We start from the raw sequence: 12,472 nt of genomic DNA, 5'->3' as shown, positions 1-12,472 counted from the left end.
GCCGGGGGAATGTCCCTCCGCTTTATGTAACGCTCCCCGGGCAGCGCCGAGCCGGGAGGGGTGACGGGGAAGGGCAAATGCGTTGCGAGGGGATTTAAATTAACCCCGATACATCGTTGAATTTTTTTTTTAAACAGACACCCTGGACTACTCATTGATCTAACACACACAGCCATACACACACACACACACATATAATTATTATGATTTTTTAACCCGAAAGAAACTAAGTTGGGGCACTTGGGCTTCTCGCCGCAGCCCGGGCTGGGCTGATGGAGAAGCCAGAGGAGCTGACAGGAGGCTCCAGCAGCCCCGTCCCCCGCCGCCGCTGCCCGCGGAGTACCCGCGCCTCGGAAGAGAGGAGCCACGGCGGGGGGAACTCCTGGGAAACCGGCGAACGGAGCGGGGTGGCCGGTCCTGGGAATGCGAACTGCGGCGAGGGGCAGGCAGGCAGCAGGCACACACACACACACACGGAGGCGCAGGGCAAGCTCCGTCCACCTCATTGTTCTGCTCGGCACCGGCACGGACTTCACCCACCGCCCCCCGCCGGGGACCGAGCGCCCGGGACCGCGGGGCCGGGGCCGGGCAGAACCGGGGGGCGACCCGCGCTACGCCCCGCTCCCGCCGGGCGCCGGGCAGGGCGGGGGTGCTCCGCCGCCTCCCCGCAACATCGCCCGGGGGGACGGCGAACCGCGGGCGGGCGGCCGGGGACCCCTGCTCCCCTCCTCCCTCCCCCGCTGTGGCCGAGCCAGGGGTGCCGGCGGGGCGGGCCGGGCCGGGGCTTACCTTCGTACATGGGGGCCATCGGTGCAAGGACGCCTGTTATTCATGGCAACGCCGCCACGAACGACGCGAGATCGCAGCCCCCCAAACTCAACACACATCTGCCATCTTGAGCGGGTGTCTCTCGGCGGAGGCGAAGCTGCCGCCTGCCTTCTGCATCGCTGCCCACCTCAGCGCGGGGGGAGCCGGGCACATCCAGCCCCGCTGCCGGCCCTCCGACGCGGCCGGGGCGGGCGGGCGAGCGGGCGGGGGCGGCGGCGCCGGGCCGGGCCGGGCCGGGCCGGGGCCGGGGCGAGGCGCGGGGCCGGGCAGGGGCGGCGGGCGGCGGGGCCCCCCCGGCTCGGGACGGCGGCGCTGGGGAGGGAGGGAGGGAGGGAGAGAGGGAGGGAGGGAAGGAGAGAGGGAGGGAGGAAAGGAGAGAGGGAGGGAGGGAAGGAGGGGGGCTGGCGCGGTGCCCCCGCTCTCAGCGCGGCATGGCTGCGTGTGCCGGGGCGCTTGCAAAAGTTGCACTGGGGGTGAGAGAAAGGGAGAGAGAGACGTAGGGAGAGAGAGGGAGACGGAGACCGAGACGGAGAGGAGGAAAAAAAAAAAGGAGGAAAAAAAAAAAAAGCAGCGAAGGGAGTTTGCAAATAATCAAGCGCCGATGGCACCGATCGCGGCTTCCCAGAAGGAGCGGGAGCGAGCGAGAGAAACCCTCTGCTGAGATTATGTGGGATCTTGTTTAACAACACATTTCAATCAGGAGAAAAAAGGAACAGTCAACAGAAGTTGGTGAAACACTTCTGTCTTCCCCCCCTCCTCTTTATAGAAAAGAGAGGAAAGGAAAAAAATAAAAAGGCAGCTGATTGAAGCTTTGCAACTCACTGGCTGTGGGGATCATATAATTTGTGCTCATGTTTTACAATAGCATGGAAAATTCCTACCTCTCCCCCTCTCCCCAAATAAATCTTCTATTCCCTCAAGGCATTTCACAATCTGGTTCACTGACAAAAATTCCAATTTATCTTTTTTTTTTTTTTTCTCGTTTAGCTTACTTGCAGTGTAAATATTTAGCGGATGCATTTAAAATAAACATACGTTGTTGCTTTTAGGAGTCAGGTTGTGTTTTTGTTTTGTTTTGTTTTGTTTTTTTTAAAAAAGGAACCACATCAAAGAAGTGTTTACTAACTGAGATTGACAGCCTATTCTCCCCCTCCCTCTCTTCCCCCCCCCCCGCCCCGTTTTTTTAAATTTTAAATCATCCGTCTCTCCAGTTGAGCTCTTGCTGTAGGAGCACCAGCCCGACGAGCATCATTTTTGTCCGTGCATAGAGGAAAGCTGTAGGTGAAGCCACAGGAACCCCCTTTGCCTGACAGGAGCTTTACAAAGGAAGGTCAGTCGCCAGGTACCCATTAGGCAGGCAAAGGAAGCTGAGACTCATGCAAAGCCTCTGGCAAAGGTGGAAACAAAACCTCGGGCTGTGATCCTGCATTAACAGCCGTCTGGATCTGACTGCCTGGAGCTCCTTACAGATAAGCAATCTGGGACTGGACCAGTGAAGACATAACTCCCTTTGTGCCTGCTGTTACTGCTGATGCCCCAAAACGCTGCCTCTCGCTGCTGCTGGTGCCACCCAGACCTCTCCCACCGCAGCACTTGGTCGCAGCAGGGCTCAACACCCGGCTACTCCCACTGATGCCTCGAGGACGAGGCAAGAGGTAACTTTTCCTTGGGAATTTCAGTGCGAGTCAAGCGCTACAGCCAGCCTGGCCCTTGTCTCGGGGTGCTGCGGGTGCCTACGCTGGCAGATAAAAGCAGGCCAGGGAACAACCCATGCTGGCCAGCCGATGGCCATGGCTGCACTGCGGAGGATGTGATCCCCAGGCTCCTGTGGGCCATCTTGTTTGCAAGGTATCTTCAGTGTTTTGCATGATTTTTCTCCCTCCACTGAAAAATGCCTGAAACTACAGGAGAGCTGTCTCACGCCCCATTAGCATTCTGTTTGCAACATGAAGCTGAGGATACATTTTAAATGTGTCGGGGAGTGCCATGCAGGGCTGGTGGAGGTGACTGAGGGCTCAAAAGTGGGCTGGGATGGCACTGGGGGAGTATGTACACCAGAGGGAGCAAAACCTGCTCCCGTCTTATCCCTGCTTCATTTTGAGAGTGATCCCGAGATCAACCATCACTAAATCTTGGAAAGAAATGGAGCTGCCTCCAGCTGGACCACTGGGGAAGTCCAGGCCAGAGGTGGAGGGCAAGTATGTGGATGACAGCAGGCACAGAATTTGAACATGCTTCTTGTCCCTCTTTTGTTTAGCTATGGTGACCTGCAGGGTTCGGCTCTAGGCATGAGTCGAAAGCCTCATATTTTACTGAGACGTGTTTCTGGTCATTGTAATTCTGCACTGCTCTCTTCTTTATGATGGAGAACCCTATCTGCTTTCCAAGGCTACTGATGCTTCTGATCCCAGCCTGCCTCCCTGCCCTTGATCAGAGCAGCAGCCATGGAGCCCTGTCTCAGAGAGACAGAAGAGATGTGGAGAAGTGTTGGGGAAGAGCAGAAGACAACAATGGAAGAGCAGGCTGCTATAGGAACCAGCTTCACGTCTTGGCGTTGCATTCTGCTGCAGTGTGGCTCCAGGTTAGTCACACCACCTTCACTCTCCTCAGCTGCAGAATGGGGGCAGATGTACCAGTCTCTGCTGTGTGAGACTGCACTGATAGTTTCTTCTCCTTTTGTTTCACCCTGGGCTATCCCATAGCCCGTGGGGTCTGTGTTAACGCCACGTCCATCAAAACTGGCATGACACAGGAGCTTAAAATACAAACCAAACTCACTCCTTGCCAGAAGAAAAGGAGGAAGGGGTCATCAGTGATGTCTGCAGGACTCACCATGTGTAGCCTGGGCATGGAAGTGGTGCCTCCTAGCCCTATGGCTGGCATGAAGGGGGACACAGGAACATCTAACCTGCACCTGATATACTTAGGCAAATGCTAAAACTGTTGGCTTCAAAGCACTGGTTATTCTGCTTGTCTTAGGGAAAAGGTGCTGAACTTGATAGACTACTTGGCTGGTCCAGGACATCAATTCTTGAATGTCTCTCAGGTTCAGTATTGCTAAGGACATTACAGACTCTCATCCACCCACAATTTGTCCCAAGATAGGAAAATTAATGGGCATGTTTTTAACAATAAGGACTGTTCTGATCTTACATATTTTTAAATGTTGTTGCCAAATGAGGTGACATTTGGTAAATAAAAACCAGCCCCAATATGTCCTGACCTTGGCCCAGACTGGCTTCCACAATGTGCTGCATAGAGGATGCTGGTGTTCTGTGGGCATGCAGGGGGAGCAGGGGTTTGCCCAGCTGGGCACAGCCTCCCTCCCCAGCTCACACAGGGGCCTCCCCGAGTGTCTCTTTCGGAGAGAACTTAGGACACATGATTGGAGCTAAGGAGGTACAACTCCTTGCTGTACTTTCCCACTGCTGTGAACAGATGGGGATGCACTCTGGAGATGGCCCAGCTCTGAGCCTACAACCTTCTTTCCATTCTCCCCAAAACTGAGCATCCATGCAAGGATGTTACACCCTTAGCCATCTGGGCCCCTGAGCCAAGGCCAAAGATGTGGTGTGAACATACCTGTGGTGTGAACATACCTGTCAGGAGCCAGTCATCAGCAGTGCAGCTGCAACAGCCCTGGGGCAAGGCCATTCTGCTGGAGAGATCATGGTCCACTGAGATTGGAGGAGGTGTCACTGAAATTTTGAATCCTGAGAGATTTTCTAACCTTAACAGATTACTTCTTCTCTCTGTCCCCTTCTCTTGTGAGAGGAAGACAAACCAGCCCTGGAGAAGCACCTTTTAATGCCTCATCTTCAGGTTTTTTCATTTCTCCATTTGCCCATTTGGGTCTCCTATAAACATAGCCGTAGTCTGGGTACAAGTATGATGCTCAGCTGTGTCATGGAGTACCACCAAGGCAGCAGCATCCCCAGCTATGTCCAACGTGGCTGCTGGGTGGTGGTGGCAGACACTAAGCCAAGAAAAGGAGGGGTGGCCTTTTCACAGCATTGGGCTGGCACTCAAAGGGGCTCCATTTCCGCTCCACATTTTGGAGCACAAATTTTGGTGGTCTTGGCATGTAACTCACTTCTCCGGAAAGGCACATGCTGTTTCACTGGTGTGTCTCAGGGGCCTGCTGGTACCAACTGCAGCGGGAGCAGCAGAAGTTGCTGTTTCTTGCTGGAAATTGTGAGAGTTTGGGCTTTTTTGTCTTTTCTGTTAGAAATTACTATAGATTTTGGAAGTCAAGTTTAAGAAGGAAGGCAGATGAGTTTTAAAACATAGTTTTTGGTCATGATTCGCATTCTAGGGGGGTTGTGTGAGTGGACAAAAGATGCCCTTTGGTCTCTCAGAACCAGTCTCTCTACGGCACCTTCACCACCTCTTCTCTGGTGCCTCCACGAAACCCTTGCTGTGCCAAGAGCATGCCAGAAGCATTGCCAGAGGTGCCTGCTGCTGAGATGCAATTTCTTCCTCTTTACCCCAAAGCTGCGGGGTCTGTGGCTCCCAGCTTTCTTGGCTCAGTGTCCATCCACTGCAATTATTTCTTTGGAGAGATTGAGCCTAAAACTGTACTAATAAAAGACTGTATGGTACATTAAAAACAATGACAATAACAACACAACAAACCAAAAAAACCCAAAGAAAAAGCAGAAGAGAAAGGCTGTAAGCACACAGGGTGAGCATGTTCCCTTCAGTGACAACCTTTCATACCTGTTTGCGTTCATGGTGGAGCTGGAATGCAGCAAGTTGTTAACAAGGATCAGGCTCCAAATCTTTCACATTAAGCAAAGCAAAATATTTTTTTTAAACACCAGGGGAAGGTTTCCCAGTGAAATACACACAGTTGTTTTCTTTTTAAATGTAAATCAGTGAGGGAATGGACAGTTTAATTAAAAGCAAAATTATTAGGTAAGTGCTGAGGGAATCTACATTATTTGCTGGGTACACTCACATATTTTTACTGGTGAATCAATTGCAATTTTTAATTTCTTTCCACCTAATAAGACCAGCTCAGAGAGCAGCCACTGTGATGTGGAATATTTGGGGAAGGATTTTTCCATGGATAGCAGAAATGTCTGTTCTGTGTGCAAGCTGTGGATGCCGAGGCAGCCTGCTATGGTATGTCCATTACATCTCTGCTAACCACAGAATATTCTGAGTTGGAAGGGACCCACAAGGATCCTTATTAGCAAACACTTGCTATAGGCTGCCTCTGTGGCATCACCTGGAGGAAATCCTGTCCCTTGTGACAGGGATTTTGGGTCGCTGCTAGTGACTGAAACACTTGGGCTTATGGCTGGCTGGATGCTAAGTGAAAGGTGCCACATTGTTAACCGACTTTACACCCTGCTGCTGCTCTGTTGCTGGACCCTGCTCCCTTCAGTGTCACCTGTCCCTCCACACACAAGCCTTTTTGCAGGCAGGTGTTTAGTGGAAGCCCCCCTGCCCCTTCCCTCAAGCCCATGTGTCCCTCTTGCACCTGGCAAATGATACAGACAGACTCCCAAGCACATCAGAAAATAGCCAGTGCACTGGGCTGGGGCAATGCCTGCTTATTTTGTAAGGTTCTGAGGGAAGGCCCTTATCTTTGAACACATATGGAAAATACGCTGCATACTTGAGTGGGGTTGGGGACTGATGGCTCTGTCACAGCTGAAGTTCAAAATAAGACCCCAAAACCCTACAGCACAATTATCCCATGCATCAGCAAGTGGGACTCTGTAAGAACTCAGGTATTTTTACTCAGTCTGAACATCAGTGCCTTCCTCAATGCAGCTCAAGTGATGTAAATGCCCCTTTCAAGGGGTAACAAATGGATTTACAGCGCAGGCGTACAGAGGGATGAGGCTTAATTCCCAATATGAAACCAGATGATGCTGATAAAACCTTAGTGGCTTCAACAGATGTACCCTGATAGAGACAGGAGTGTGGTGATGAGAAACAGGACAGATGTTGTAAAACGCTTTAGGTACCACGGATGGAGGAAAGGTGCGATGAAAGCGCACAGCCTGATCAGTGCCCCGGGGAAGGCAGAGATCTGGGTCACCTCAGCCAGACCTACCACCACATCTGATCACATTCCTGAGCTTGCTTCCCCATCAGGAGTATCACTGAAATAAATGCCCTAAAAATTATGTGGCCTCTCCATTTGAGGGGTTAAACACAATTTCCCATCGTCGAGCTTTTGCAGTTGGCTCAGGTATTGTTGCAGGATCTTGGATCCTTTTCTTCTTATTATTAATAAAAGAAACTTTGAAATATATATTAAAAAAGTGCTTATCAGATAATGAAATTCTAGCTGTGGTTGTCTTTCAAACAACCAGGGCCATGATTTAATTGGAAGTAATTATAGTCTTTTCTGAAGTATAATTTTTAGGGTATTTTTTCCCCTGACATTTGCAGTGTGGAAATTAAAAATAAAACGATGTCAGAATCATGAGATTTCAATCTGTCTTCAAACAATAATGTGGGCTAGTGTCAGAGGTTTGTCCTTGGCTGGAAGGAAGAAAAACTCACTGAAGAAAATCCTGGTGAAAATCACCAATAGCACCTACTGGTGCCTTTGCTGTGCTGAGGAATTCCTGAGAGACTCCTGCTTCCCAGAGCTCACTAGAAACCCTCCTACCTCTGCTGCAATGGGAAAGGGCACATCAGTACCTAGCTCCTGAGAGCACCACATTTGTGATGCAGGCTTTGTTAATTATTCCACCGGTAAAGCTGTATTAAAAGATACACTTAGAGCAAAGAAAAAAAAATTCCTATTCTACACAACAAAAATTAAATGTATTCCTCATATCCTGCTGAAAACAAAGTTAGTTCCATACTTCTTTTTCCCCCAATATTTTTTTTCAAATTTTTGAACAGGAAATTTTTCAAATTATCTCTTTCTAAATTTTACCCTGTTTTCACTTTGCAATTCTTCATCTTCCTTCAGTGTATCCCCTAAACTTTGACTCACACTCTGTGTCTTACTGAAAGTGCCGTTTCCAAAGGAGGGACAGTCTTTGCCAGCATCAACTCAACCTCTTTGGTGGCCAGGGGCATCAGCAGGGCCCCGTGGGCAGAGCCTGAGCTCCTATCAGCCTTTGTGGCTCTACGGGTACTAGTGATGCTGTGATGCCCCTGGACACATATGCAGCTCTAAATACAACCACTCAGAGGACAATTTGGCTCAGCCTCCTAAATCACATTCTCCAGGCTTCAAATCATTCCTGTAGGGATGTGGATGCGCATGAGGAATCATCTTGCACTCCGAATTCTCTGCTTCTGGATCTGAAATTTTATATCTAATGCCCATTTTAAGTCCATTCCTGAACGTCAGTCAAAGGTAAAGGAAGGAACTATTTCAGATTAAAAGGGCAACACATATAAAAAGAAGAAGTTACCTATGAGGCTATGATTCACTGTATAAAGTGCTGTAGAGGATTGTATGAGGGATGCTCAGTTCTGCAAAGTGTGCTGACTTTTTGATGAGGCATTAGGTGAGGTCCCCTATCATTACAGACTCTATGGAGTTACTAACAGGATGATTTACAAGCCAAATTCCTACCGGGCAATGCCTGCCTGGCCCACTCGTGTACCCCACCTCACTGCTCAGCTTTATTTATTCCATTTCACTGTTCACCTTAAAAAATCCCATTGTGTGGTCTTTCCAGTGAAGAACATCTATGTTTCATCTCAGACAGGCTTCAGCAACAAGGGAAGGGATTTCTCTACTCTTCAGCCTCTGAAACAGCCTTTTCAAAGAGAGGTATTTTATTATATGGGGGAAAAAATTTATACAGACTGAGGTAAAATTTTGGTCAGGCCTTATAAAACAAACTCAGTGACTTTAAAGTAATAAAACTTTCTGTGGCATTTTGCCAGAGCTGATCTTCTATACTATACGTCAGGGATAAGTACGGATGTGCTGACAGAAACCTCGTGGTTCCAACCCATAGGCTGTGTAGAGCCTCAAGGGATTTTCTGGAAAGCAACTGCTTTTTCAAAGTTAAACATTTTTATCCCCCCTCCCAAAATGGCCATCAGACCAGCAGTGTTTCACAGACAAGCACATGTGTTTACTTCCATGACTTTCATGCTGTCAACAGAAAATATTTGAAATTGCAGGCAAAGTTTCCAAGAAAGCAGAGATGGAGATTTTCTTTGCTTTAAATTTCTGAGGACCTTCCAGCAGTCCTTCTCCTGTCTTTGCACCACTCTCTTGCTCAGCTGGGAGCCTGGAGATCTGAGCCCATGACTTGAGCACGGATCTGTCTGGGGACGCTCGTGCGTTTAGGTGCTGTGGGCCAAGGAGTACCTTTGGTACATGCTAAGCTTGGAGGGACCTTTCTGGACAGGGGTGGAAAACCCTTCTAATATTTACACTTATTTGGCTATGCAGTGGATATTATCTCTTTTTCCAGCCCAGATCTCTATGAGAGCCAAACCTGGCCATGATGTTTGTCACTGTTAATGCTGTACCAATAGCTAAGCTATTGGTGAAAGGTTGACACAAAAGCATCGTGCCTTGCTGATTAGTCACAGCCTGTAACTATCACAGCTTTAAAAATTGTGATCATGAGGCCTTGTCTTGCGACCCTGCTGCCCACCCACTTTCACACAGAGAGAGACGAATAAATATTTACTACTTCTCAAAATAACACCCAGCCACACTCACCCTTACTGCTGCAGAGTAGTTCATCTAATTGAAATAAGAACATAAGTAAATTGTTTGTCAAGGCAGTTTATTAGGAAAAGATTGCTGTGTCAGGAGCTCCCTCACTGCGAGAGATGCTGCGTTGTCTCTCTTAATATTTAATGCAATTTTAATAATATTTCCCAGTTAGGGGTGCAGGCTGATGTTATAGACTAAAGCCTGCCAAAGTGGGGAGGAATAAAAGCTTGAGGTCAGCTTCATTCAATTGACTTTTCCACCTGGAGGCTGGGCAAAGAGCGATGCTGCACTTTTTCCAAGGGACTCAGCCACTCCCAGGTACTTCTCTCATCAGCAGCTTTATCTCTTATTTGTGGATTTTGCCTTTCACTCACTCAGAATGACACTTTAAAAGGTGAGGGCCATATCCTGAGGAGGTAGTTATGAGAAACCCACCTTTCTTCCTTTGACAAACCCATTTCTCTTTGCGATGTTGTTCTGCTTGGGCTCATTAATCAGACAGTACTATAAACTACTGAATTTCTCCCAAGCTTGTGATTGCATCTGCAGCTACAGCACTCCTAACTGTCAGTGGCAAGTCTTGTTTTGGAAAGCTCTGGGTTAAAATCAGAAGTGTTTTAGCTCAAGGAGTGGGGATATTCAGCTTAAGTATCAAAGGTCCCTGCTAGTAAAGTGTCCCCCGATGCTGCCTTGGTGTCACCCTCCAGTCCTCACAGACCTGTCTTGACTGCAAAGCTGCTGCACTGCTGGTGCCCCAGTCCCCATGCCATTCCTCCAGATGTCTTCTGGCAGCAATGCCCAGCTCAGGCTCTTGCTTGTTGTGAAAGACTCCTGACTGAAGGACCATGGAGTCAGAGCCTTTTGAAGCTGCTGCATAATAAGCTGTATTCTTTCCCCAAACATCACTAGACAGTTCAATAATAATTACATGAACTTTGTAATCAGCCAAGCCAGCATAGCCATCTACCTGACCTACACGTAGCATTTGTGAGTAATTTTACATAAAGGGCAGGTACTTTTGTCCTTAGTGCATGGCCTTGTGCACAAACAGCTATAGAAGGAGGGCCCAATTATAAATAAACCGTCCTTAGTTGTCACTTTGCTGTCTCTGACTTCCCACGCATTCAAATGGTGAGACTGATTCATTTAATCTTACTCTAAAGCAACAAGCCACAGAGTCAGTTTCCTGACAGTTGCTTAAAAAAGTGTAGCTGAGCTCTCTTGAATTGTCTTCCCTTGTATTATATTTAGACATTGTGATTAGAGTATCTGTCATGATATGCTTTTACTTTAAGGCAGAAGTTCAAGCCGCTTTCTGAAAGCAAACAGAGATGCTCCTGGGAGCTAAAGGGGCACGAGTGCTGGAGTTCAGCATCTAGGAGCAGAGATCTTCTTGTGCTGCTGGCTCCCCTGCACAGCCATCCTTATGAAAACCTGAGTTTCCAAATAAGTGCAACATTACTTACCATAATGAGACTACTGGGAAGGGTGGAGTCAGCGAAAGACTTAGCGGCTGTTTCCACGGGTTTTAGAAATATCAGCTGAGCAATTCTTACGATCTTCCCTTCTCTCCTCCTTCCCTCTTCTCCCCCCCAAATCTTGTCAAAGGCTTGGATGCAAAATCTGGACACTCTTGTCTTATGAACATGGCTTTTATATGTTTGTGTCATTGCAAAGCAGATTGTAATGACTACACTTCATGCATTTTACCCTAATTAAGTCAGTGGAGGTTTCAACGCAGATACAAACTCGACGTGCAGCTCTGCCCTTGACAATTGCCTACCAAAGAGAATACCTGAAAGCTCTTGTTTTGCTAAATATGCTATTTAATATTTTGTAATGCTCGGGTAAATACAGTCAGTGAATGTAGAGTCTTCCACGTTTCTGAAGTATTGTGGAGGGGGTTATTACAGTTATGCTGAAGGAGGTTTCCTTGTTCCATGCTTTGGCAGAGCACTTGTCAAATACTGAACTGCAGGTTCCAGTCCTGCTGACCACCGTCGGTGATGAGGAGACCCCCAGACTCCAGCAGACTTTCAGCCACTTCTCTGCTGGCAGGAGCTCTCCAGCAGCCTGGCAGATGTGACCAGAATCTGGCAGACAGGACGAAGTGAAAGACTCGCTGGGCTCTAAGGTACAAGGGGGGATGGGAAGGGCTCTTTGTAGAGAGGGAACAGCAGAGAACAAATGCCATGCTTCTGTTGTGTTTTTTTAACCTGAAATAAATAGAACTGTGGAATTTAACACACTGAACTGAAAGGTGAGTTTCTCCCATGTGCCATGTATAGGATGCCTATCCTCCTCTAGCTGATCTACAGAGATTTGTAAATCTATTATTGCTTCCACATACCCTCATAGAAACTTGTGCTTTAGGTTTAGTGTGTAGAAAACTTCAGGTCCTAGGTCCACATCCAAGTGTTTGTCTAAATGTGATTGGATTACCATTCCTTTAAGACTGGTCATATTCCTTTTCCCTCAGATAAAAATGTCATGCTAGAAGTTTACCACCATCCCTGTGTCTCTAGAGAGAATCTTGGAGACTTGAAGGTGACTTTTCTGAAAAATGGTCTCAATATAATTCCAAAAATACTTTATAATTTGGAACCTGCTCCTCAACCTCCAGCAGAGATCAAAGAGATCCCAGAAAAAAAATTAAGCACCATGCATTCCTAGGAGCTGAGCCTTTGGCTGTAATGAATCAATCAACTACCCTTTTATCAGCCAGGTATAAACTGACTTAGGGCATTTTGGAGCCAAAGGCTACTAGTACAAGGCTGCTGGTTTAGGCTTTGTTTTCATTAAAAAGTTTGACTCCAAAGGAAGGTCTTTGTTTTCAGATTTTTTTAAATCTTCTTGTTATTTTCACCTTCGAGCTTGCTCAGCCAGTTAGGTATGCAGAACGTGTTCTTGCTTCCTAGATCGTCTTCCTAGATCATCAAGATCGTCTGTTGAGGGTATGTATGGGGTGCTAATTACTAT

General features: G+C 48.0%; 2 protein-coding genes across 6 annotated transcripts in view; one reads left to right on the top strand and one right to left on the bottom strand.

Annotated features, from left to right (window-relative positions):
* Positions 1–1,035, bottom strand: part of HIPK2 (homeodomain interacting protein kinase 2) — a 126,991-nt gene extending 125,956 nt beyond the window's left edge. For both annotated transcript variants that reach the window (XM_039570502.1, XM_039570503.1), the window contains exon 1: positions 790–1,035. In XM_039570502.1, coding sequence (XP_039426436.1) covers positions 790–808 — 19 coding nt within the window. In that variant the 5' untranslated portion in view covers positions 809–1,035. The remainder of the gene's footprint in view (positions 1–789) is intronic.
* Positions 1,036–2,051: 1,016 nt separating this feature from the next.
* Positions 2,052–12,472, top strand: part of TBXAS1 (thromboxane A synthase 1) — a 262,387-nt gene continuing 251,966 nt past the window's right edge. Inside the window, exons 1-3 of one of the 4 annotated variants that reach the window (XM_010410436.3) lie at positions 2,052–2,676; positions 3,217–3,409; positions 11,446–11,627. The gene's annotated coding sequence lies outside the window, so the exon portion shown is untranslated. Of the gene's footprint in view, positions 3,410–11,445; positions 11,628–12,472 lie in introns of all 4 variants that reach the window. The other 3 variants (XM_019292584.3, XM_010410438.4, XM_010410435.4) reach the window with 3 other exon arrangements.

The sequence above is a fragment of the Corvus cornix genome, chromosome 1A (genome assembly GCF_000738735.6).
Source record: "Corvus cornix cornix isolate S_Up_H32 chromosome 1A, ASM73873v5, whole genome shotgun sequence".
Taxonomy (NCBI): domain Eukaryota; kingdom Metazoa; phylum Chordata; class Aves; order Passeriformes; family Corvidae; genus Corvus; species Corvus cornix.
This window is presented reverse-complemented; position numbering and strand designations above follow the sequence as displayed.